Source organism: Sphaerodactylus townsendi, linkage group LG12 (genome assembly GCF_021028975.2).
Source record: "Sphaerodactylus townsendi isolate TG3544 linkage group LG12, MPM_Stown_v2.3, whole genome shotgun sequence".
In the NCBI taxonomy this organism is placed as follows: Eukaryota; Metazoa; Chordata; class Lepidosauria; order Squamata; family Sphaerodactylidae; genus Sphaerodactylus; species Sphaerodactylus townsendi.
This window is the reverse complement of record NC_059436.1, coordinates 57,595,368-57,620,656: the sequence shown is the minus strand read 5'-3', so window position 1 is coordinate 57,620,656 and position 25,289 is coordinate 57,595,368. Positions and strand designations below refer to the sequence as shown.

The 25,289-nt window shown below is 67.7% G+C and overlaps 1 protein-coding gene across 1 annotated transcript in view; it reads right to left on the bottom strand.

Annotated features, from left to right (window-relative positions):
- OLFM1 (olfactomedin 1) overlaps positions 1–25,069 on the bottom strand; it is a 69,452-nt gene extending 44,383 nt beyond the window's left edge. The window contains exon 1 of the mRNA XM_048513410.1: positions 24,837–25,069. Coding sequence (XP_048369367.1) covers positions 24,837–24,902 — 66 coding nt within the window. The 5' untranslated portion in view covers positions 24,903–25,069. The remainder of the gene's footprint in view (positions 1–24,836) is intronic.
- Between the last annotated feature and the right edge of the window lie 220 nt (positions 25,070–25,289).

Genomic DNA, 25,289 nt, shown 5'->3' with positions numbered 1-25,289 from the left:
AAATGGCAGAAGGGAAGCAGCAGCCTGCATTGTGAACGGGCACGATCCAGAGAACTCTGCAGCTGCTCGTGCTACACTGATGCTTGTTCTTGTTCTGCTTAGGATTTTCCTGATTGCAAACCTTGAAGAGAGAGCAGGACAAGAATCCACTCCAGAGGGAATCAGCCAGGCCAGGAGGGCCCCAGGGCCTCACAAGCCCAGTCTGTCCACAGGTGGGCGGGGGGGGGGGGTAAGCTGGAAGCAGAGCCTCCCCCTCCCGCCTCAGCAGCATTGGGGGCCTCTGCCCCAGTAGGTGGGGGCCGCTGTGTGGGGGGCCTCTGCCCCAGTAGGTGGGGGGTTCCAGCAAGCAGCCAGAGAGAGCACCACCGGACACTGGGGGCACATGATGGCCACCAAGAGGCAAGTGCTCTGCATGCACAGGCGCAAGGCGTGACATCCGCAGCCACCCCAAGCAGGAGGTCACCCGGTAGGAGAAAGCGGTAACTCTGGCACAAACCCCTTCAAGAGGTTACTGGATCCATCGGAAACACTCTCTACGCCCGTTTGAAACCAGCTGGGTGAACAGTCACCTGCGGGAGAAGCCCCCCCCCCTGGGGGGGTGGGGGGGGGGGGGGGCGGGGGGTTTTGGGGGGTGGGGGGGGGGGGGGGGAAAGGGGGGGGGAGGGATTGGGAGGGGGGGCAAGGGGTGGGGGGGGGGGGGGGGGGGAGGGTTGGGTGGGGGGGGGGGGGGGGGGGGGGAAGGGGGTGTGGGGGGGGGGGGTGTGTGTGGGGGGCGGGGTGTGGGGGGGGGGGGGGTTTGGGGGGGGGGGGGGTGGGGGGGGGGGGGGGTGGGGGGGGGGGGGGGTGGGGGGGGGGGGGGGTGGGGGGGGGGGGGGGTGGGGGGGGGGGGGGGTGGGGGGGGGGGGGGGTGGGGGGGGGGGGGGGTGGGGGGGGGGGGGGGTGGGGGGGGGGGGGGGTGGGGGGGGGGGGGGGTGGGGGGGGGGGGGGGTGGGGGGGGGGGGGGGTGGGGGGGGGGGGGGGTGGGGGGGGGGGGGGGTGGGGGGGGGGGGGGGTGGGGGGGGGGGGGGGTGGGGGGGGGGGGGGGTGGGGGGGGGGGGGGGTGGGGGGGGGGGGGGGTGGGGGGGGGGGGGGGTGGGGGGGGGGGGGGGTGGGGGGGGGGGGGGGTGGGGGGGGGGGGGGGTGGGGGGGGGGGGGGGTGGGGGGGGGGGGGGGTGGGGGGGGGGGGGGGTGGGGGGGGGGGGGGGTGGGGGGGGGGGGGGGTGGGGGGGGGGGGGGGTGGGGGGGGGGGGGGGTGGGGGGGGGGGGGGGTGGGGGGGGGGGGGGGTGGGGGGGGGGGGGGGTGGGGGGGGGGGGGGGTGGGGGGGGGGGGGGGTGGGGGGGGGGGGGGGTGGGGGGGGGGGGGGGTGGGGGGGGGGGGGGGTGGGGGGGGGGGGGGGTGGGGGGGGGGGGGGGTGGGGGGGGGGGGGGGTGGGGGGGGGGGGGGGTGGGGGGGGGGGGGGGTGGGGGGGGGGGGGGGTGGGGGGGGGGGGGGGTGGGGGGGGGGGGGGGTGGGGGGGGGGGGGGGTGGGGGGGGGGGGGGGTGGGGGGGGGGGGGGGTGGGGGGGGGGGGGGGTGGGGGGGGGGGGGGGTGGGGGGGGGGGGGGGTGGGGGGGGGGGGGGGTGGGGGGGGGGGGGGGTGGGGGGGGGGGGGGGTGGGGGGGGGGGGGGGTGGGGGGGGGGGGGGGTGGGGGGGGGGGGGGGTGGGGGGGGGGGGGGGTGGGGGGGGGGGGGGGTGGGGGGGGGGGGGGGTGGGGGGGGGGGGGGGTGGGGGGGGGGGGGGGTGGGGGGGGGGGGGGGTGGGGGGGGGGGGGGGTGGGGGGGGGGGGGGGTGGGGGGGGGGGGGGGTGGGGGGGGGGGGGGGTGGGGGGGGGGGGGGGTGGGGGGGGGGGGGGGTGGGGGGGGGGGGGGGTGGGGGGGGGGGGGGGTGGGGGGGGGGGGGGGTGGGGGGGGGGGGGGGTGGGGGGGGGGGGGGGTGGGGGGGGGGGGGGGTGGGGGGGGGGGGGGGTGGGGGGGGGGGGGGGTGGGGGGGGGGGGGGGTGGGGGGGGGGGGGGGTGGGGGGGGGGGGGGGTGGGGGGGGGGGGGGGTGGGGGGGGGGGGGGGTGGGGGGGGGGGGGGGTGGGGGGGGGGGGGGGTGGGGGGGGGGGGGGGTGGGGGGGGGGGGGGGTGGGGGGGGGGGGGGGTGGGGGGGGGGGGGGGTGGGGGGGGGGGGGGGTGGGGGGGGGGGGGGGTGGGGGGGGGGGGGGGTGGGGGGGGGGGGGGGTGGGGGGGGGGGGGGGTGGGGGGGGGGGGGGGTGGGGGGGGGGGGGGGTGGGGGGGGGGGGGGGTGGGGGGGGGGGGGGGTGGGGGGGGGGGGGGGTGGGGGGGGGGGGGGGTGGGGGGGGGGGGGGGTGGGGGGGGGGGGGGGTGGGGGGGGGGGGGGGTGGGGGGGGGGGGGGGTGGGGGGGGGGGGGGGTGGGGGGGGGGGGGGGTGGGGGGGGGGGGGGGTGGGGGGGGGGGGGGGTGGGGGGGGGGGGGGGTGGGGGGGGGGGGGGGTGGGGGGGGGGGGGGGTGGGGGGGGGGGGGGGTGGGGGGGGGGGGGGGTGGGGGGGGGGGGGGGTGGGGGGGGGGGGGGGTGGGGGGGGGGGGGGGTGGGGGGGGGGGGGGGTGGGGGGGGGGGGGGGTGGGGGGGGGGGGGGGTGGGGGGGGGGGGGGGTGGGGGGGGGGGGGGGTGGGGGGGGGGGGGGGTGGGGGGGGGGGGGGGTGGGGGGGGGGGGGGGTGGGGGGGGGGGGGGGTGGGGGGGGGGGGGGGTGGGGGGGGGGGGGGGTGGGGGGGGGGGGGGGTGGGGGGGGGGGGGGGTGGGGGGGGGGGGGGGTGGGGGGGGGGGGGGGTGGGGGGGGGGGGGGGTGGGGGGGGGGGGGGGTGGGGGGGGGGGGGGGTGGGGGGGGGGGGGGGTGGGGGGGGGGGGGGGTGGGGGGGGGGGGGGGTGGGGGGGGGGGGGGGTGGGGGGGGGGGGGGGTGGGGGGGGGGGGGGGTGGGGGGGGGGGGGGGTGGGGGGGGGGGGGGGTGGGGGGGGGGGGGGGTGGGGGGGGGGGGGGGTGGGGGGGGGGGGGGGTGGGGGGGGGGGGGGGTGGGGGGGGGGGGGGGTGGGGGGGGGGGGGGGTGGGGGGGGGGGGGGGTGGGGGGGGGGGGGGGTGGGGGGGGGGGGGGGTGGGGGGGGGGGGGGGTGGGGGGGGGGGGGGGTGGGGGGGGGGGGGGGTGGGGGGGGGGGGGGGTGGGGGGGGGGGGGGGTGGGGGGGGGGGGGGGTGGGGGGGGGGGGGGGTGGGGGGGGGGGGGGGTGGGGGGGGGGGGGGGTGGGGGGGGGGGGGGGTGGGGGGGGGGGGGGGTGGGGGGGGGGGGGGGTGGGGGGGGGGGGGGGTGGGGGGGGGGGGGGGTGGGGGGGGGGGGGGGTGGGGGGGGGGGGGGGTGGGGGGGGGGGGGGGTGGGGGGGGGGGGGGGTGGGGGGGGGGGGGGGTGGGGGGGGGGGGGGGTGGGGGGGGGGGGGGGTGGGGGGGGGGGGGGGTGGGGGGGGGGGGGGGTGGGGGGGGGGGGGGGTGGGGGGGGGGGGGGGTGGGGGGGGGGGGGGGTGGGGGGGGGGGGGGGTGGGGGGGGGGGGGGGTGGGGGGGGGGGGGGGTGGGGGGGGGGGGGGGTGGGGGGGGGGGGGGGTGGGGGGGGGGGGGGGTGGGGGGGGGGGGGGGTGGGGGGGGGGGGGGGTGGGGGGGGGGGGGGGTGGGGGGGGGGGGGGGTGGGGGGGGGGGGGGGTGGGGGGGGGGGGGGGTGGGGGGGGGGGGGGGTGGGGGGGGGGGGGGGTGGGGGGGGGGGGGGGTGGGGGGGGGGGGGGGTGGGGGGGGGGGGGGGTGGGGGGGGGGGGGGGTGGGGGGGGGGGGGGGTGGGGGGGGGGGGGGGTGGGGGGGGGGGGGGGTGGGGGGGGGGGGGGGTGGGGGGGGGGGGGGGTGGGGGGGGGGGGGGGTGGGGGGGGGGGGGGGTGGGGGGGGGGGGGGGTGGGGGGGGGGGGGGGTGGGGGGGGGGGGGGGTGGGGGGGGGGGGGGGTGGGGGGGGGGGGGGGTGGGGGGGGGGGGGGGTGGGGGGGGGGGGGGGTGGGGGGGGGGGGGGGTGGGGGGGGGGGGGGGTGGGGGGGGGGGGGGGTGGGGGGGGGGGGGGGTGGGGGGGGGGGGGGGTGGGGGGGGGGGGGGGTGGGGGGGGGGGGGGGTGGGGGGGGGGGGGGGTGGGGGGGGGGGGGGGTGGGGGGGGGGGGGGGTGGGGGGGGGGGGGGGTGGGGGGGGGGGGGGGTGGGGGGGGGGGGGGGTGGGGGGGGGGGGGGGTGGGGGGGGGGGGGGGTGGGGGGGGGGGGGGGTGGGGGGGGGGGGGGGTGGGGGGGGGGGGGGGTGGGGGGGGGGGGGGGTGGGGGGGGGGGGGGGTGGGGGGGGGGGGGGGTGGGGGGGGGGGGGGGTGGGGGGGGGGGGGGGTGGGGGGGGGGGGGGGTGGGGGGGGGGGGGGGTGGGGGGGGGGGGGGGTGGGGGGGGGGGGGGGTGGGGGGGGGGGGGGGTGGGGGGGGGGGGGGGTGGGGGGGGGGGGGGGTGGGGGGGGGGGGGGGTGGGGGGGGGGGGGGGTGGGGGGGGGGGGGGGTGGGGGGGGGGGGGGGTGGGGGGGGGGGGGGGTGGGGGGGGGGGGGGGTGGGGGGGGGGGGGGGTGGGGGGGGGGGGGGGTGGGGGGGGGGGGGGGTGGGGGGGGGGGGGGGTGGGGGGGGGGGGGGGTGGGGGGGGGGGGGGGTGGGGGGGGGGGGGGGTGGGGGGGGGGGGGGGTGGGGGGGGGGGGGGGTGGGGGGGGGGGGGGGTGGGGGGGGGGGGGGGTGGGGGGGGGGGGGGGTGGGGGGGGGGGGGGGTGGGGGGGGGGGGGGGTGGGGGGGGGGGGGGGTGGGGGGGGGGGGGGGTGGGGGGGGGGGGGGGTGGGGGGGGGGGGGGGTGGGGGGGGGGGGGGGTGGGGGGGGGGGGGGGTGGGGGGGGGGGGGGGTGGGGGGGGGGGGGGGTGGGGGGGGGGGGGGGTGGGGGGGGGGGGGGGTGGGGGGGGGGGGGGGTGGGGGGGGGGGGGGGTGGGGGGGGGGGGGGGTGGGGGGGGGGGGGGGTGGGGGGGGGGGGGGGTGGGGGGGGGGGGGGGTGGGGGGGGGGGGGGGTGGGGGGGGGGGGGGGTGGGGGGGGGGGGGGGTGGGGGGGGGGGGGGGTGGGGGGGGGGGGGGGTGGGGGGGGGGGGGGGTGGGGGGGGGGGGGGGTGGGGGGGGGGGGGGGTGGGGGGGGGGGGGGGTGGGGGGGGGGGGGGGTGGGGGGGGGGGGGGGTGGGGGGGGGGGGGGGTGGGGGGGGGGGGGGGTGGGGGGGGGGGGGGGTGGGGGGGGGGGGGGGTGGGGGGGGGGGGGGGTGGGGGGGGGGGGGGGTGGGGGGGGGGGGGGGTGGGGGGGGGGGGGGGTGGGGGGGGGGGGGGGTGGGGGGGGGGGGGGGTGGGGGGGGGGGGGGGTGGGGGGGGGGGGGGGTGGGGGGGGGGGGGGGTGGGGGGGGGGGGGGGTGGGGGGGGGGGGGGGTGGGGGGGGGGGGGGGTGGGGGGGGGGGGGGGTGGGGGGGGGGGGGGGTGGGGGGGGGGGGGGGTGGGGGGGGGGGGGGGTGGGGGGGGGGGGGGGTGGGGGGGGGGGGGGGTGGGGGGGGGGGGGGGTGGGGGGGGGGGGGGGTGGGGGGGGGGGGGGGTGGGGGGGGGGGGGGGTGGGGGGGGGGGGGGGTGGGGGGGGGGGGGGGTGGGGGGGGGGGGGGGTGGGGGGGGGGGGGGGTGGGGGGGGGGGGGGGTGGGGGGGGGGGGGGGTGGGGGGGGGGGGGGGTGGGGGGGGGGGGGGGTGGGGGGGGGGGGGGGTGGGGGGGGGGGGGGGTGGGGGGGGGGGGGGGTGGGGGGGGGGGGGGGTGGGGGGGGGGGGGGGTGGGGGGGGGGGGGGGTGGGGGGGGGGGGGGGTGGGGGGGGGGGGGGGTGGGGGGGGGGGGGGGTGGGGGGGGGGGGGGGTGGGGGGGGGGGGGGGTGGGGGGGGGGGGGGGTGGGGGGGGGGGGGGGTGGGGGGGGGGGGGGGTGGGGGGGGGGGGGGGTGGGGGGGGGGGGGGGTGGGGGGGGGGGGGGGTGGGGGGGGGGGGGGGTGGGGGGGGGGGGGGGTGGGGGGGGGGGGGGGTGGGGGGGGGGGGGGGTGGGGGGGGGGGGGGGTGGGGGGGGGGGGGGGTGGGGGGGGGGGGGGGTGGGGGGGGGGGGGGGTGGGGGGGGGGGGGGGTGGGGGGGGGGGGGGGTGGGGGGGGGGGGGGGTGGGGGGGGGGGGGGGTGGGGGGGGGGGGGGGTGGGGGGGGGGGGGGGTGGGGGGGGGGGGGGGTGGGGGGGGGGGGGGGTGGGGGGGGGGGGGGGTGGGGGGGGGGGGGGGTGGGGGGGGGGGGGGGTGGGGGGGGGGGGGGGTGGGGGGGGGGGGGGGTGGGGGGGGGGGGGGGTGGGGGGGGGGGGGGGTGGGGGGGGGGGGGGGTGGGGGGGGGGGGGGGTGGGGGGGGGGGGGGGTGGGGGGGGGGGGGGGTGGGGGGGGGGGGGGGTGGGGGGGGGGGGGGGTGGGGGGGGGGGGGGGTGGGGGGGGGGGGGGGTGGGGGGGGGGGGGGGTGGGGGGGGGGGGGGGTGGGGGGGGGGGGGGGTGGGGGGGGGGGGGGGTGGGGGGGGGGGGGGGTGGGGGGGGGGGGGGGTGGGGGGGGGGGGGGGTGGGGGGGGGGGGGGGTGGGGGGGGGGGGGGGTGGGGGGGGGGGGGGGTGGGGGGGGGGGGGGGTGGGGGGGGGGGGGGGTGGGGGGGGGGGGGGGTGGGGGGGGGGGGGGGTGGGGGGGGGGGGGGGTGGGGGGGGGGGGGGGTGGGGGGGGGGGGGGGTGGGGGGGGGGGGGGGTGGGGGGGGGGGGGGGTGGGGGGGGGGGGGGGTGGGGGGGGGGGGGGGTGGGGGGGGGGGGGGGTGGGGGGGGGGGGGGGTGGGGGGGGGGGGGGGTGGGGGGGGGGGGGGGTGGGGGGGGGGGGGGGTGGGGGGGGGGGGGGGTGGGGGGGGGGGGGGGTGGGGGGGGGGGGGGGTGGGGGGGGGGGGGGGTGGGGGGGGGGGGGGGTGGGGGGGGGGGGGGGTGGGGGGGGGGGGGGGTGGGGGGGGGGGGGGGTGGGGGGGGGGGGGGGTGGGGGGGGGGGGGGGTGGGGGGGGGGGGGGGTGGGGGGGGGGGGGGGTGGGGGGGGGGGGGGGTGGGGGGGGGGGGGGGTGGGGGGGGGGGGGGGTGGGGGGGGGGGGGGGTGGGGGGGGGGGGGGGTGGGGGGGGGGGGGGGTGGGGGGGGGGGGGGGTGGGGGGGGGGGGGGGTGGGGGGGGGGGGGGGTGGGGGGGGGGGGGGGTGGGGGGGGGGGGGGGTGGGGGGGGGGGGGGGTGGGGGGGGGGGGGGGTGGGGGGGGGGGGGGGTGGGGGGGGGGGGGGGTGGGGGGGGGGGGGGGTGGGGGGGGGGGGGGGTGGGGGGGGGGGGGGGTGGGGGGGGGGGGGGGTGGGGGGGGGGGGGGGTGGGGGGGGGGGGGGGTGGGGGGGGGGGGGGGTGGGGGGGGGGGGGGGTGGGGGGGGGGGGGGGTGGGGGGGGGGGGGGGTGGGGGGGGGGGGGGGTGGGGGGGGGGGGGGGTGGGGGGGGGGGGGGGTGGGGGGGGGGGGGGGTGGGGGGGGGGGGGGGTGGGGGGGGGGGGGGGTGGGGGGGGGGGGGGGTGGGGGGGGGGGGGGGTGGGGGGGGGGGGGGGTGGGGGGGGGGGGGGGTGGGGGGGGGGGGGGGTGGGGGGGGGGGGGGGTGGGGGGGGGGGGGGGTGGGGGGGGGGGGGGGTGGGGGGGGGGGGGGGTGGGGGGGGGGGGGGGTGGGGGGGGGGGGGGGTGGGGGGGGGGGGGGGTGGGGGGGGGGGGGGGTGGGGGGGGGGGGGGGTGGGGGGGGGGGGGGGTGGGGGGGGGGGGGGGTGGGGGGGGGGGGGGGTGGGGGGGGGGGGGGGTGGGGGGGGGGGGGGGTGGGGGGGGGGGGGGGTGGGGGGGGGGGGGGGTGGGGGGGGGGGGGGGTGGGGGGGGGGGGGGGTGGGGGGGGGGGGGGGTGGGGGGGGGGGGGGGTGGGGGGGGGGGGGGGTGGGGGGGGGGGGGGGTGGGGGGGGGGGGGGGTGGGGGGGGGGGGGGGTGGGGGGGGGGGGGGGTGGGGGGGGGGGGGGGTGGGGGGGGGGGGGGGTGGGGGGGGGGGGGGGTGGGGGGGGGGGGGGGTGGGGGGGGGGGGGGGTGGGGGGGGGGGGGGGTGGGGGGGGGGGGGGGTGGGGGGGGGGGGGGGTGGGGGGGGGGGGGGGTGGGGGGGGGGGGGGGTGGGGGGGGGGGGGGGTGGGGGGGGGGGGGGGTGGGGGGGGGGGGGGGTGGGGGGGGGGGGGGGTGGGGGGGGGGGGGGGTGGGGGGGGGGGGGGGTGGGGGGGGGGGGGGGTGGGGGGGGGGGGGGGTGGGGGGGGGGGGGGGTGGGGGGGGGGGGGGGTGGGGGGGGGGGGGGGTGGGGGGGGGGGGGGGTGGGGGGGGGGGGGGGTGGGGGGGGGGGGGGGTGGGGGGGGGGGGGGGTGGGGGGGGGGGGGGGTGGGGGGGGGGGGGGGTGGGGGGGGGGGGGGGTGGGGGGGGGGGGGGGTGGGGGGGGGGGGGGGTGGGGGGGGGGGGGGGTGGGGGGGGGGGGGGGTGGGGGGGGGGGGGGGTGGGGGGGGGGGGGGGTGGGGGGGGGGGGGGGTGGGGGGGGGGGGGGGTGGGGGGGGGGGGGGGTGGGGGGGGGGGGGGGTGGGGGGGGGGGGGGGTGGGGGGGGGGGGGGGTGGGGGGGGGGGGGGGTGGGGGGGGGGGGGGGTGGGGGGGGGGGGGGGTGGGGGGGGGGGGGGGTGGGGGGGGGGGGGGGTGGGGGGGGGGGGGGGTGGGGGGGGGGGGGGGTGGGGGGGGGGGGGGGTGGGGGGGGGGGGGGGTGGGGGGGGGGGGGGGTGGGGGGGGGGGGGGGTGGGGGGGGGGGGGGGTGGGGGGGGGGGGGGGTGGGGGGGGGGGGGGGTGGGGGGGGGGGGGGGTGGGGGGGGGGGGGGGTGGGGGGGGGGGGGGGTGGGGGGGGGGGGGGGTGGGGGGGGGGGGGGGTGGGGGGGGGGGGGGGTGGGGGGGGGGGGGGGTGGGGGGGGGGGGGGGTGGGGGGGGGGGGGGGTGGGGGGGGGGGGGGGTGGGGGGGGGGGGGGGTGGGGGGGGGGGGGGGTGGGGGGGGGGGGGGGTGGGGGGGGGGGGGGGTGGGGGGGGGGGGGGGTGGGGGGGGGGGGGGGTGGGGGGGGGGGGGGGTGGGGGGGGGGGGGGGTGGGGGGGGGGGGGGGTGGGGGGGGGGGGGGGTGGGGGGGGGGGGGGGTGGGGGGGGGGGGGGGTGGGGGGGGGGGGGGGTGGGGGGGGGGGGGGGTGGGGGGGGGGGGGGGTGGGGGGGGGGGGGGGTGGGGGGGGGGGGGGGTGGGGGGGGGGGGGGGTGGGGGGGGGGGGGGGTGGGGGGGGGGGGGGGTGGGGGGGGGGGGGGGTGGGGGGGGGGGGGGGTGGGGGGGGGGGGGGGTGGGGGGGGGGGGGGGTGGGGGGGGGGGGGGGTGGGGGGGGGGGGGGGTGGGGGGGGGGGGGGGTGGGGGGGGGGGGGGGTGGGGGGGGGGGGGGGTGGGGGGGGGGGGGGGTGGGGGGGGGGGGGGGTGGGGGGGGGGGGGGGTGGGGGGGGGGGGGGGTGGGGGGGGGGGGGGGTGGGGGGGGGGGGGGGTGGGGGGGGGGGGGGGTGGGGGGGGGGGGGGGTGGGGGGGGGGGGGGGTGGGGGGGGGGGGGGGTGGGGGGGGGGGGGGGTGGGGGGGGGGGGGGGTGGGGGGGGGGGGGGGTGGGGGGGGGGGGGGGTGGGGGGGGGGGGGGGTGGGGGGGGGGGGGGGTGGGGGGGGGGGGGGGTGGGGGGGGGGGGGGGTGGGGGGGGGGGGGGGTGGGGGGGGGGGGGGGTGGGGGGGGGGGGGGGTGGGGGGGGGGGGGGGTGGGGGGGGGGGGGGGTGGGGGGGGGGGGGGGTGGGGGGGGGGGGGGGTGGGGGGGGGGGGGGGTGGGGGGGGGGGGGGGTGGGGGGGGGGGGGGGTGGGGGGGGGGGGGGGTGGGGGGGGGGGGGGGTGGGGGGGGGGGGGGGTGGGGGGGGGGGGGGGTGGGGGGGGGGGGGGGTGGGGGGGGGGGGGGGTGGGGGGGGGGGGGGGTGGGGGGGGGGGGGGGTGGGGGGGGGGGGGGGTGGGGGGGGGGGGGGGTGGGGGGGGGGGGGGGTGGGGGGGGGGGGGGGTGGGGGGGGGGGGGGGTGGGGGGGGGGGGGGGTGGGGGGGGGGGGGGGTGGGGGGGGGGGGGGGTGGGGGGGGGGGGGGGTGGGGGGGGGGGGGGGTGGGGGGGGGGGGGGGTGGGGGGGGGGGGGGGGGGGGGGGGGGGGGGGTGGGGAGGGGGGGGGGGGGGGGGGGGGGGGGGTGGGGGGGACATTCTAAGGGTGACAGTAAAACACAGCCAGCTTCATGGCCTGGTGCGCCAGGAAAAAGACATTTTACCTGGCTCAGGTATGGACTTTTGGCAATTTGAAGGTCCGATTACCTGCCCGCAACAGGGAGGGACGTCATGTGAAAATTTGGGGGCAATCCGTCCAGCCATTTCGGCGTTAGGGAGTCACCAACAAATGGATGGTTAGCTTTTTATATATATAGATTTTTGTTTTGTTGGGGGTGAAGCTGGCCATCAGTCCTCCAGAAATACCAGTGAGGAATGGGGTGGGGGGAGATGCCGGAAGAAGCGTACATCCTGAAACAGAGGCAAACATTGGGATCTGCCCATTCCCAGGAACCGCAGGGCTTGCAGGATACATGGTGCGTAAGCATGAGCACATCTGTAATGGAAACTCTGCCATGAAGGAAATCATCCACCCCTGCTGTGCAGCACAGCGCCAATGTATCATCAGTCACAGTTTCAAAGTTATCAGTGGAGCTGCGTAGAGATGACCACATATTCTGCTTCCTCTGAACATTTTTGGAAGATGTGGGCAGACCTGTATTGCATTTGCTTCTTTGACCTTCCAGAATCCTTGAATGCTCACCCATAGCTCCTCCTCCCCAACCTACAACACCAATGTATTCTAACAGCCGAGAGACTCAGCCCAAAGCAATTAATGCTGGTGCCACATGCCCAAAATTCATACATGGCTTTCAGAACTTGATTGGGGAGATTTCATTTTCAGCTGGGATTTGGGGCAGGACTCTTTCCCACAGCACCCATGATGCTATGCTCAGGGTCTGCTCTTTCTGCTCTGAAGAACCGGGTTTAGTGTTTCCGCACTCCTACATTCCTGCTGGGTGACCTTGGGCCAGTCACAGTTCTTTGGAACTCTCTCAGCCCCACCTACCTCACAAGGGGTCTGTTGTGGGGAGGGGAAGGGAAAGGAGCTTGTAAACCACCTTCAGTGTCCTTGCAGGAGAGAAAGGGGAAAACTTCGCCTCTTCTTCTTTCCCTCCAGGTATAAACAAAGCGAGGATATGATGGCAGCTTGGATTGGGCAGATCTCTCCCCCCCTTCATGCACCCAGTGAGGTCATCTGGCCCATGAAGGAAATTCAAGACGAGGAGAGATAGGGTTCCTTGCAAATCAAATCATGGGTAAGGGGAGGATATTTCAAAAACGATGCCTCTGCTGCAAACTCAACAAGAGAAGAGCCTTGATATCGACATCTCTGTGTTGCAGGTGTTTTGGGGGAGGGGCCAAAGCTCTTTTGGACCTCCCCTCCTAGCCTTGCCCATGGATCCAAGACCAGTCCAGGATGAGTTATTGTACTGTTTGGCTTTCCATTTATTTAAATTGTACTTTCTATTTTGCAAGCCATTTTGGTTTTCCCCTGGGTAGAAAAATGGGTTAAAATACTTAAAATAAATGCAAATGAAGAGGATGAAAACCAACACCTGCCCCTCTGCTTTCTTGCCAAAACAGTTTCTAGGAGGGAGAGCCAAATATGAAAATGAATGCTGCATTTAATTCCCCTCATTTTTGCCATGAAAAAAATGAAACCAGCAAGAGTTGTGAGATTCTCGCAGGCTCCTCAGTTTCCCAGCTCAGCAGGCCGAATCTTGGCTGATCATGAATGGTCCATAGCTGGAACCTCCTTTGGCTGTCCGAGTGCTTTATTGTCCTCCTCTGTCTAATTCAGCCAGATGGTAACTAGTTTTGTATGACTTTGCACAGGGACGCTATTCCTGATTACAAGGACAGATAACTCCAGTAATAAATATGACCCAAGGCTGAAAATTACCTCTATTGGCAAAAACTGAAGTTTGTGAAATGTGACAGAAATTGGCTTGGAAGACGAGGCAGCTTCTGGGGTTACAGGCTGGAGATTTGCCATTTGACTTTTTGTGTTGTGGGGGGTGGGGGTAAAGCTGGCCATCAGTCTTCCAGAACCTGTTGAACAGATTTAATCCAATCTATAGGAGAGCAACAAAACAAAGCGACAGTCTCTATTCTGGATGCTGAAACAGCTGGGAGTTGAGCTGAGGCAGACCTGTCATGAGGCTGCCCGAGATCATAGAATCATAGAGTTGGAAGATACCCCAAGGGCCATCCAGTCCAACCCCCTGCAATGCAGGAACACACAATCAAAGCACTCCTGTCAGATGGCCATCCAGCCTCTCTTTAAAAACCTCCAAAGAGGGAGACTCCACCACACTCCGAGGCAGTGAATTCCACTGTCGAACAGTCCTTACTGTCAGGAAGTATTTTCTGATGTTTGGGTGGAATCTCTTTTTCTTCACCTTGAACCCATTACTCATGTCCTAGACTCTGGAGAAGTAGAAAACAAGCTTGCTCCCTCACCAACATGACAGCCCTTCAAATATCTTGGGCATCAACATTGAAGCCATGCACGTAGGTAAAGGGGGGGGGGTTCTCGGGTTTGAACACCCCCATTCATGTCCGAAGCTCCGCCCACCAGTTTGTGGGTTTTAAAAACATTTTAGTGCTTTTTTGGTTTTTGGCCGGCAGGGGGCGCATTGTTTGGGATAGCAGCACCAAACTTTAAGGGATTGTTTGGGGGACTCTCCTGATGATACTACCTGGGTTTGGTGAGGTTTGGTTCAGGGGGTCCAAAGTTATGGACTCCCAAAGGGGGTGCCCCATCCTCCATTGTTTCCAATGGGAGCTAATAGAAGATGGGGGCTACACCTTTGAGGGTCCATAACTTTGGACCCCCTGAGAACCAAACTTCACCTGAAACCTGGGATGTGATTATCAGGAGAGAGTCTCTTACTGATGCTACTCCAGGTTTTTGTGGAAGTGCTTGCCCCAGGGGGTCCCAGAGCTATGGACTCCCCAAAGTTGGAGTCCGGCCCCATCCCCCACATTGTTTTCAATGGGAGCTAATAGAAGATGGGGGCTACACCTTTGAGAGGTCCCATAACTTTGGACCCCCTGAACCAAACTTCACCAAACCTGGCAGTGGTAATTTCACATTAGGAGAGACTCCTAAAGATACCCTGAAAGTTTGGTGCTGCTAGCTTAACCCATTTGCACCCCCCTGACAGCAGGCACCCCCCAAATTTTTTCCAGATTCTCGTTTTAAATCCACCCCTCTTCGGCATGGATTTAAAGAGGAGAATCTGGAGGTCCCTCAGTTTAGAAGAAGAAGAAGAGTTTGGATTTATATCCTCCCTTTCTCTCCTGTAGGATACTGAAAGGGGCCTACAATCTTCCCCTTTGCCCTTGCTCCCCTCACAACAAACACCCTGTGAGGTGGGTTTGGGGAGCTGAGAGAGCTCCCAAAAAGCTGTGACTCAGCTCCAAGGGCCACCCAGCTGGCGTGTGTGGGAGTGCACAGGCTAATCTAGAATTCCCCCCAGATAAGTCTCACAGTTCAAGTGGCAGAGCAGGGAAACCCAGTTCCTCCTAGATTAGAATGCAACCTGCTCTTAACCACTACACCACATTGAAAGTGATGCTGTTTCAGGGTGGGGGATAATCCACCCCAAAACAGCATCACTGTCAATGTTGTTTAACTAGGGGCCCCAGATTCTCCCTTTAAGGTGGATTTAAAAGGAGAATTTGGGCTCTCTAGTTTAAACGCCATTGAAAGTGATGCTGTTTGGGGGTGGATTCCAGCATCACAGCAGCTGCCCGGGGGGGGGGGGGGCTCAGATTTTGCACCAGGCTCCATTTTCCCTCTATGCCTCTGCCCAGAGGGGAGGGGCAGGGGAGGGCAGGGCAGGGGAGTCTGCCATCCCCAACCTGGGAGAGTTGCTTTTATAAGTGCTAGGCCAGGGGCGGGGCTTGGGGAGGCGTGGCCATGCGCTAGGGGTGGGTGGGGTGTGGCCCCCCCGAACCCCCCCCATAAAAAATCTATACCTACGTCCCTGATTGAAGCCCATCAGGACACTTGGGACACAATCCAGCAAAGTGTTGTCTTGCACAAACCTCACTGCAAGTCAGGGGGACATGAACATCTCTTGGTGAAGAATGCTCCACATCAATGTGCACGTTGGTGGCATTGGGGAGGGCAAGTTTGTGCCATGCCATAGTGCCTGTTTCTACAAGGCCAGAGGGCCGTGGGAGCAGCCCCTTCCTTCCACTGAATGCACTAACAGCAGTGATGTACTACACAGTGCGGGAGCAGACACAAGATGCTCAGCGTTCAGAACAGCTATAGTGCTCCACATACTGGCAACAATCCTGCAAGGCTGGACAATAACCATGTTCTCATATTCCAGGTGGGGGAGGTGAGGGTGAGCAACAAGGGGCCACAGCCACGTTTCTTGTTCTGTGCATATGCCAAGCTGCAAATTGGCAAAAGGGATCTGTGCCCCTAAGGATCGGGCTGCCTAATGTGGTCACACTGGCTTTTTCCAGAGCACTCACGGCTGAAGAGAGGCTTTCAGAGAATTAGCCAGGCTGTCACATAAATAAATAAATGGCAGCGTATCCTTTAATGGCATCCTTGCACATGTCTGTGCATCAGGTGCACATGTGGAGACTGCACAACAGCCAGAGGCCCATTCTTGGACACAATCAAATTGCAGCAGAGTATTTCTTGACATTCTGTTGAACAGGTTTCATCCAATCTCTAGGAGAGCAACAAAACAAAGCTATAGTAAAGATCAATGCAAATTGTAAGGGATTTATTTCCATAGAATGTCAGGAATAAACGAGGGGTTTTGGGGGCTGTGGGATTTAAAGATTTCTGATTTCTGGACTAAGCAACCCCCTCTCTCTAGTAAGAGCATTCATGCCTTTGCCATCAAGAGAATATGCACCCATTTCATTGATTACGATGCAGGGCAGTTTTTTACTGTGGTAGCAAGAGAGCCAAGGAGCCAATCAGAAGACCTGCACTGCGTCACCATCAGCATAGTTGACCCAAACCAGGAACATCTTGATGGGAGAGGGAAAGACACCCCCCCCCCTCGAATAACGATGGACAGGACTGCCCTAGGGGGTAGATTGCAGGGGCTCTGCAGGAACATAGAACTGGTTGGAGTTTCCAGCTTATAAGAAGAATCCTGTTGGGTGACTAATTTTCCCACTCAAGCAGAGATCATGTTTGTATCATCAGAAATATACTCCACAAGATATGTTCACCTCCACATAGTGGTCTGTGTTTCAGCTGGACTTGTCACACAGCCTCAGACAACCCTCTGCACAGGACTGGTGTTGCACAGATAAAATGGAGGTGACGGAAACCATGTAAGCTTTCTCCCTTGAGGAGAATGGCGAGATATCAACAAAGCAAGCAAGTGCTGTTGTCTTTTACATATTTTACTCTGCAAATGAGTAAAATATGTCTGGAAAAATACTATTGGAAAAAACAAAGCAAGGCAAGAGCTGCAGCTCCTCTCCTGTCACCTGTTCTTGTCAGATGGCTGAGATTTCAGCTTCTCCACGGCTTGAACATATTCAGTCTAGAGAAGCTCCCTTTTCTTAAGGGAAAGGTGAGCCTCCCTCTCCACTGTTCCACCTACCTGCTCAGACCGCAGATTGGTTCAGCACTGCTCAGCTTGGAATTTGAGCAGTTGTGAGCAGAGACCCCTCCCCTGAAGGGCTGGTTATGTCCCCCTCCCCCGCTTCAGGAGAGAAGAGCTCCCAAACAGAACGGAAGCTGACAGTCAACAGGGCAACCTTAAAACGTGTTTCCTTAGAAATAAACCTTGTGGTGCAGTGATTAAGCGCAACAGACTCTAGTCTGAAGGATGGGGTTTGAGCCCCTGCTCCTCCCCAGGAAGTCTGCAGGGTGACCTTCCTTGGGCCAGCAACAGTCTTCTCCAAACTCAGCCCACGCGGAGGCAGGCAATGGAAAGCTCTTGCCTCGAAAGCCCCCTGGAGTCACCATAAGTCAGCTGTGACTTGACCGCAAAATCATACACTAGCCTCATGGACCCCCTGGGGGCTGACTTCCCAGGAAATGTGCTGTGTAAAACACGAGACGTCACAGTTCACCCAGCCCTGGCCGCGAGGGAGTGCGAAGCGGGGATTGCAAATGCACACTGAACATGGCCAGGAGACAGCAAGAGCCGGAAACTGGGTGGAACAAGAGCCATCGGGGGATGGGACACTGGTCATGGCCAGAAACAAACGTAATTTTGAAAACTGGTGGGGGGGAGTTAAGAGTAGCAGCTGCTTGCCACCCCACCCCCCACCCCGGACCTGGAGGGTCTGTTCTCCAACTCTAGGCCCCTGAAGTCAGGGCAGGGAGCAAGCAGAGCCCAGCCTATTGCAGGAAGAAGGCAGCAGCCCAGGTGCCTGGCGGTGGCACCCTTACAGTTCCCCCCCCCCACCCCTGCACTGACTGGATCTGGGCCTGGAAGGGGGCCGCCTCTTGAGCTTTGCTCCCATGAAGGGGTCTGTTCCCTGCAACCCCACTGCCCAAGACCCTGGCCATCCAGAGCCAAACCTGAGGGCTGCTTTTTTGGCACATGGCTGATGCAGCCAGGGGTGGAGGGCAGGATGGGGAGGGCAGCACAGGCCAGAAGTGGAGCTGGGAGAACTTGGGTTGTCTAAGAATTAGTCCCTAGAAAAAGTGGAGGAGGAGGCAGAGCCAGTGGTGGGATTCAGCAGGTTTGCACCAGGTCGGCAGAACCGGTTGTTAAAATGGTGCTTGTAAACAACCAGTTGTTAAATTATTTGAATCCCACCACTGGGCGGAGCACTGCAGGTGTAGTGTCTGCTGCACATAGCAGTGAGTCTTTTCTGCCCACCCGCTCCTCAGTCCCAGTCACCTCCTTTGGCAGCCTCTGCAGCAACAGAACCAGCCAACACAACCTTTTGCCTGGGAGTCAGCTCCCAAGAGCTCCCTCCACTGAGCAACTGAACTGGGAAATAGCAGTCCTTTCCGTCATCTCAACCCATCTCACGCCCAAGAACTGAGACTCCTCACATGAAACACCACTGCGCTTGGCTGGCTGAGAGCCAACACATCAACCACCACTGCGGGCACATGGAGATGAGCAGAGCACCTGCTCAGACATGAACATTCCTTCCTGCCACTGGTTGGCCTTCAGTGAGCATGCTTACAAAATGCTCCCATTTGTTTTTCTCCAAGAGGTTGGAGATACATGTGCCTCAATTCTACTTATGGGGCAACTTCAGCCTCCCCCCATGCTTCCATTTTCAATTCCTGCACTTTGCTCACTGTGCATGCACCCTCTGCCATATTTTCAGTTTGTCTCCTCAACCCCCCCCCCCTCCCCACACTATCCCTTACCCAGCACCCACGGGCAGAAGTCCATGGGCACACTGACTCACAGCCTGTGGAGGAAGGAAGCCTGGTCCGGCCCCCGCCAGATTTCTTCCATGGCAGCATTTTAATCCATGTGCAGAGTTCCTCAGATGCCCTGGAAATCTGTTAACAGTGGGCGAGGGGTGACACTTAGGAACTGGGGCAAGCTGTCCAGATGCCAAGTATGGAATTAATTTTAGAAATAATTTCTGCCAGCCAAACAAGTGGGTCAGAAGCAACCCACAGACCTCAAGTAGAATAGAATGGGTGTCGCTGACCTCACACATCTCCTGTCAGAACTACCAGTGTACAGGCCAGCCTGTCAGGCAGGGTGCGCAACCACAAGAGCATGGCAGGAACAGTGGGCCAAGGACAGGGCAAAGCCAAGCTGCTCAGGTCAGCAGCCAGCCGGAGATGCCAGGGAGCGTCACCCAAGCCTTGGCTCACCAGGGCGAAGCAACAGATCCCTACTTGTTTCAGTGCGCTTTGGTGAAGATGACAAAAGGAAGATGTTTGAAGAGGTCGGATCTTCAGGTTTGTAAATGTTTTGATTTCACCATATTTCTTAAAGACTGCCTTGAGGAATTGTCACATTTGAGCAAAAATATATTTGTTATCTCTCCAAGGGCCTTTCCCCACTCGCTTCCATCCCCCCCCTATGCTCCCTCGCTGCTGCTCTCAGCGGCGTGCTAATCCCAGAAGCGCGCACACCAGGCGTCCCACGCACCCCACGCTTCTGTGCGCGGGTCGCCAAAAGTGCTGCCATATTCAGAAGAGCGTCTGGGATGCCGCGCGCTGAGGGGCGCGACAGCAGCAGCTTCGGGGCGGCTGCGCTGTCGCCGCTCCTCTCAGTGGGGAGTGCCGAGGGACCCCGCGCTACTCTCCTCGAGTAGCGCGGGGCTTAAGGGAAGTGGGGAAAGGGCCCAAGATAGTGTCTCAATCGCATCAAATACATCACATATCCACAGTATATCACCTAAAGGAAAGAAAGAAATCCGATCATAGATAAGTTTGTGATAAAAACCAGCATAGTAGAAAAAAAAGGTAATTGATGAAAAAATGGTCCAGTTCATTTACGTGACAAACACTTTTTCCCGTCTGATTGAAAACCCACTTGTGATGGAAAATAGTTAGCTGAACTATGTATTAGCTAGAAACATGTGATATTATGCAACCAGTATTAATAGGAAGCTGAAGTATGTGAACATGGAGTTTACAGACTTCATCCCAAAAGGGGGAGTGTCATGGAAGATGCTATCGCTACAGTAAAGGGAAGTCACATATGACTGTGAAAAGCATCTTTGCCTTTTGATCTCCTGGAGGGGGGACAGGAAACTATGCAGAGGTGCTAGCATGAAACTTCAAAGGTTTTGGAAACCTCATGACGAGCGGGAAAAGTTTTCTTGGAGAGTGAGGGAACAAAGCCTAGGTGACTCTATCATGGGCTAAGCTAAGAGAAGCACCTCTTGGCTAGAGGTCCCAAGAGATCCACAAGAAGCATACAGCTGGTCAATTTCTCTAAAAGCATTTATGTTTATTTCTTTGTTTTGAACTTTTACAATAAATCTTTGAGAAATCAGCTGTCTGGAGTTATTAGGAGGGAAAAGGACCCAGGACCGAGGTGAGATAAGAGTGGCTCTCCCAAGCTTAATCTCAGCCTCAGTCGTCATATGGTGGCAGCGGTGGGATTTGCTTGAACACTTTCATGACGTCATCAGGAACTCAGCACCTCTGCATAGTTTCCTGCCCTCGCTTTATCTCCACACTTGATTGCAGCAAAGGATACTTTCAAGTGCCTTTAACTCCTGAAGCTATAGAGAAAAGTGCATTTGTTTGTTTTGCTGGTCATTTTGAATTTGTAAAAATGCCGTTTGGACTCCAAGGTGCAAGTAAATCATTTCAACGTCTGATGGATAGGGTCCTAGAAGGCTTACCGTATGCGAGAGCCTATCAGGATGATGTGGCCATTACATCTTCCACTTGGGAATTCCATCTTGAGACGTGGTCAGAGAAGGATCTCTGGGCCATGGGTTCCCGGAATGGGGACAAAGAACCAAAAGGGATATGACCACCTAAGCAATCCCTTAACTGCATCTAAGTTTTATTTCTTTTATTTCTGTTTTTCAATAAAAATCGTTGAGACCTCAGCTGGTTGGAGTTATTGGAGAAAAGAACCCAGGTTTTAATGAAACAAGCATTGGCTCTCCCAGGCTTGCTTTCATGATACCACTCTTCATTCATATGGTTCAGTCATTGAGACCAGGATACCATCCACTCAGCAGAGCAGATGTTGCAAATAAACTGTTGGATAAAGAATAACAGAGAAATGGAGCCGTGTGCAGCAGGTTCGAGGCGTAAAACCTAAGTCTTGATGGGTGAGTGATGTCCACAATGATCTTGTTGTATATGCTTGCATAATAACAGAAGAACTGATACATCAGGAAATGTACAGCAGTAGCAGCAAAAGCTATAATAAAATGTGAACAAAAATTCAAATGTCTTGTACACAGTTTAATCACAGAGAATGCTGCAAATGTATCCAAGATGAGAAGAAATTTGGAAGAGCATGAAGAGAATACAAAACAAAGAACATATGGCTGCAGTGCTCACTTGCTGCACCTCCTAGCTGAAAAATTCAGTGTCCCAGAAATAAAGACAAATGTGACTGAAATTGCTAAATACTTCCGTAACTATCATTTTGCTGCAGCAGCAAGGAAGGGGGTGGAACCAAGCGAACACTCCCACAAGATGTTAGATGGAATTCTTTAGTGGACTGTTTTGAGCAGTACATCAAGAACTGGCATACTCTGATGACAGTTTGTGAACAAAATCAAGTGCTCTTTAACCTATTCATAAATGACCTGGAAGTAGGGGTGGGTAGCGTGGTGGCCAAGTTAAACGCAGATGATACCAAATTATATAGGGTGGTGAGAGCCACAAAGGATTGCAAAGAGCTCCAAGCGGGCCTTGATAAATTAGGTGAGTGGGCTAAGAAATGGCAAATTCAGTTCAATGTAGCAAAATGTAAAGTGATGCACATAGGGGCAAAAAATCCAAACTTCACATACACACTACAGGGGTCAGTGCTATCAGTCACAGACCAGGAAAGGGATTTGGGCGTCTTAGTTGATAGTTCCATGGGAATGTCAACTCAATGCATGGCAGCTGTGAAAAAGGCAAACTCTATGCTGGGGATTCAATTAGGGAAAGGGAATTGAGGAGAAATAAAACTGCAAAGATTGTCATGCCCTTATATAAAAGCAGTGGTGGAGTACTTGTGAGTTCCTAGTTCTTGGTCGCCACATACTCAAAAAAGGATATCGAAGAGATAGAAAAGAAAAGTGCAGAGAAGGAGCCTTAACAAGGATGAATTGAGGGATTGGAGCACCTTCCTGTATGAGGGAGAGGCTGCAGCCATTTAGGATAGCTTTAAGTTTCTTTGGAGAGGAGATCGCCTGAGGGGGGGGATATGGATTGACAGCTCTATAAATTTATGCATGGGGTAGAAAATGTTGTCAGAGAAAAAATTTTCTCTCTTTCTCACAATACTAGAACCAGGGGGCATCCATTGAAAATGCTGGGGGGAAGAATTAGGACTAATAAAAGGAAACACTTCTTCACGCAACGTGTGATTGGTGTTTGGAATATGCTGCCACAGGAGGTGGTGATGGCCACTAACCTGGATAGCTTTAAAAAGGGCTTGGACAGATTTCAGAAGTGGGAGGAGAAGTCAATCTATGGCTACCAATCTTGATCCTCCTTGATCTCAGATTGCAAATGCCTTAGCAGACCAGGTGCTCAGGAGCAGCAGCAGCAGCAGAAGGCCCTTGCTTTCACATCCTGCATGTGAGCTCCCAAAGGCATCTGGTGGGCCACTGCGAGAAGCAGAGTGCTGGACTAGATGGACTCTGGTCTGATCCAGCAGGCTCTTTCTTATGTTCTTAAGAGAAAAAATATGGCACCACTATGTCCAATACTGGTCTTAAGAGAAATGTTGAAGATATTCTGAGAATCCTGAATCCCATTTCTGAAACTTTAAACAAAATACAGACAAATAGCTGTTTTAATGCTGATACTGTTGCAATTCGGAAGGGACTGAGTGACCCCTTAAAAAACAGAACTGCACAGTGACAGAATTGAACTACAAGTATTTAAACAAAGAGTGGGTCAAAAGCTTTCTACAGCTCATCTTCTTGCAATTTTGCCAAGATCCGGTACCAGGGTCAAATCTTAAGTGCAGAAGAAGAGTTAGCTATGACATGGGTATCCAGGAATAATCTATCTGTGATGCCAACTCTAATACATTTCACAGCTAAAGGGAAACCATTCAAGAAATATATGTTTGTGGATGATGTCTTAAAGAAAGTTATACTGGTGGTGGAGAGAACTTATTAAACTTTTGGATTTAGAGACTGTTGATGTAATCATTTCATTTTTAACAGCAGCACTGGCATAGAAAGAATATTATCTTCTTTTAGACTCATTTGTTGCAAACGAAGAAACTGTTTGGGAACTGACTGGAAAAATTGTTTTTCTTTTCCAGATGATGAACAAACAAGAAAATGAAGATGAGTGAGATAAAGAAGGTAGTATTTCAAGTTTTCCATGTGTAAACAGAGCTGATAGTCTAAGATTTTTTAAAATATATTTTGTTTAACCTCATCAGTTAACAAACGTGGATGTTTAAGCAAATTTAAGAATGCATTTGCTAAAATGTTATTGTTTTGAACAAATAAAACTATTTAATATATTGTCATAGGCTTTCACGGCTGGAATCAGATCCTCTGAAGATGCCAGCCACAGATGCAGGTGAAACATCAGGAGAGAATGCTGCTAGAACACGGCCATACAGCCCTAAAACGATTTACATTGTTATTAGGATAATGATTATTTTTCTCCTTTTAATAGAGTACAGCAGAAAAGTTGTCCAAATACAAAGGATTAAGCTATTGAACTGGGGATAGATCCCTTTGTAATAATTTCATGACTACTTATCTGTGTATTTCTAACAGTAAAACTAAATCAGTAATTTTTGATATAACTGTAAAACTAACCTGATAACCTATTTTTCAAAAAATGAAACCTTCATCTATTTGTAAATGTTAAGTTTACACCAGCAAAAATGAGTATTTATGTTAAAAATAAAAAAGATTTAAATCCAGTCTTACTAAACTGACTAGTGATTCTGATCCACCCTTACAGCCCCCCAGACAAATAAATGCCAGCCATTTTTTTGACCTGCATGACAGTTAAATGTGGGGAAGAAACGAAATGTGTCATGTTGAGGGTCTGTGATGTCAAGAGGAGGGGGTGTCTGTGTGTGTGAATAATTCACTGGGTGGGTTGAGCATCTCCACCCTCATCCATTTCTTGACAGCTTTGCACCCCCAGTGCCCAGAAGTCGTCATCAGAGAGGGGGGCGGGGCGGGGGTGGGCTCAGTGCCCCTCCATGGCAGCTTTTCCCTCCATCCTTCATGGCTGCTGATTCTTGTCCTCCATCGGCCAATGACTACAGAAAAAATAGGACAGCTCCTGGGACACCGCCCCCCCCCCCCAGGCCTGGCCAGCCAGTTCTAGCTGTAGTGTGAGGAGAGACAGCTGCTCACCCAACACGTGAAGCTGACCCAGCCCGTGTGAATCAGTCCCGCCTCGGTCCACTCAGTCTGGCAGCGGCTCTCCGGGGTCTCCGGCAGACGAGGGGCTTTCACGTCCCTCCCCCACCCCCGACCCCGCCCGGACCTTATTGGGGGGGCTGTCACGGACTGAGGCTGGGGGCTGCGACACACGGGGGGGGGCTCTGGAAAAGGCAAGGGAAGGAGCCGGCGTCCCTGCCCAAGGAGGGGACCCCCTCACCTCCCTGCCCCCCTCATTCTCGCCCCCCCCCCGCAAACCTGCCACGTTTAGGCAGCCCAGAGCTCGCCTGCCAGGCGGCCAGAATCGTACCTGGGCTGTCCCTTGCCCTGAAGCACCTGCAGCACCCCCGCAGTTGAGGGCCTTTTTTTTAAAAAAAAAAAGGCACACCCTCATCTTGTATCTTCGGGGTGTTGTGCGTGTGGGTGCAAATTTGGTTCCCCCCCCCCCGGGTGTTGGCTCCCTGACCGGGTTTTTTTTCTCGTGATGTGCAGGACGGGGGGGGGGGTCGGAGGGGGCCGCCCAGACGCCGCTGCTCTTGGGGTCAGCCTCGCAGCCTCCCCATGTCGGCGGCAAGTTCCGGGGAATTTGTCAAAACGATTTGACAAAGGGGGGGGGGGTGTTGCTGGGGCCAAAGCGACGGGGCAAATGCAGGGATCAAAGGCCAGGGCGGCCTGGAGCAAAGTAGCGGCGGCCCCTCGGCCCCCCGCAGGGGCAGCCCCGCCATCGGCCCTGCCCGCCAGTCCGGGGGACGCGGGCGCAAAACGCAGCGCGGGTGTGGGGGCGGGCAAGGAGGAGCCATCCCACCCCCCCACCTCCGGTCCTTCCCCCGGCATCAGCTCCGCGGGCCCCAGCAGGAAGCAGAGAGCGGGCGGGGCGGGGGAAGCCGCAGGGAGCCTGGCCGGGGCAGTGGAGGGTGGGGGCCCTCAGGACTAGGCAGTCCCGGCTCCCCCCGTCCCCCGCTTTGTCCAGCCGTGGCACATGCGCAGTGTCCGTCGGGGACGCCTTCTCGCTCCCCTCACACCCGGCCGCTGGCTGACACAGACAAAGCCCACCCCACCCGGAGGCCTCCCCGCTGCAAAGACATCGCCCCCCCCCCGCCCGCCCGCCCCCGCCCTTCCTCCCGCCCTGCCGCCCTGCCGCCGCCCGCGCCAGGCTGCTCACTGCGGCGGCCGGAGAAGGCGGCCAGGCGCCGCAGAGGGACTCGGCCCCGCTGGTGCTCCCCCCCCCCCCGCGATCCCGGAAGGAGCCCTGCCGGACAGCGGCGCCCCCTCTCGCCCCAGCCCGCATGCACCACTTCCCCCGCTCGGCGACCGACTCTGAAGGGCCGTTGTGCAGCCGGGCCCCTACCTGCGTGAGGTCGGTGCCCATCAGGAGGAGGCAGAGGAAGCTCAGCAGCCTGCCGGCGGGTGGCATCGCGCCAGGCACCTGCCCGCCCCGCTCGGGTTCTTGCTTTGGTCCGGCGCTGCGGCCGCGAGGCTGGTCTGTGGCTCCGCACCAGCCCCGCCCGCCCGCCCGCCCGCCCAGGAGCGCCCCGCGCCCGCCTCGCCTCTCGCCCAAACTTTCCCTGCCCGGGGAGGGGAGCCGGAGCGGATGTGACATCAAGCAGGGAGAGCGGGAGGGAGGGAGGGAGGCGCGCCCCCGACCCCCTCCCCGCAAACCCGCGCCCCGCCTCTCCGCTCCTGCTGGCGCCGCCCGACGCCGCAACCCTTTCCCTGCGCCCCTCGGCCTGGCCCACCTGGCAGGGCTGTTGGGCATGTATGACGAGCTGCGAGGGTCGCCCTCTCGCCGCCGCCGGGCTCG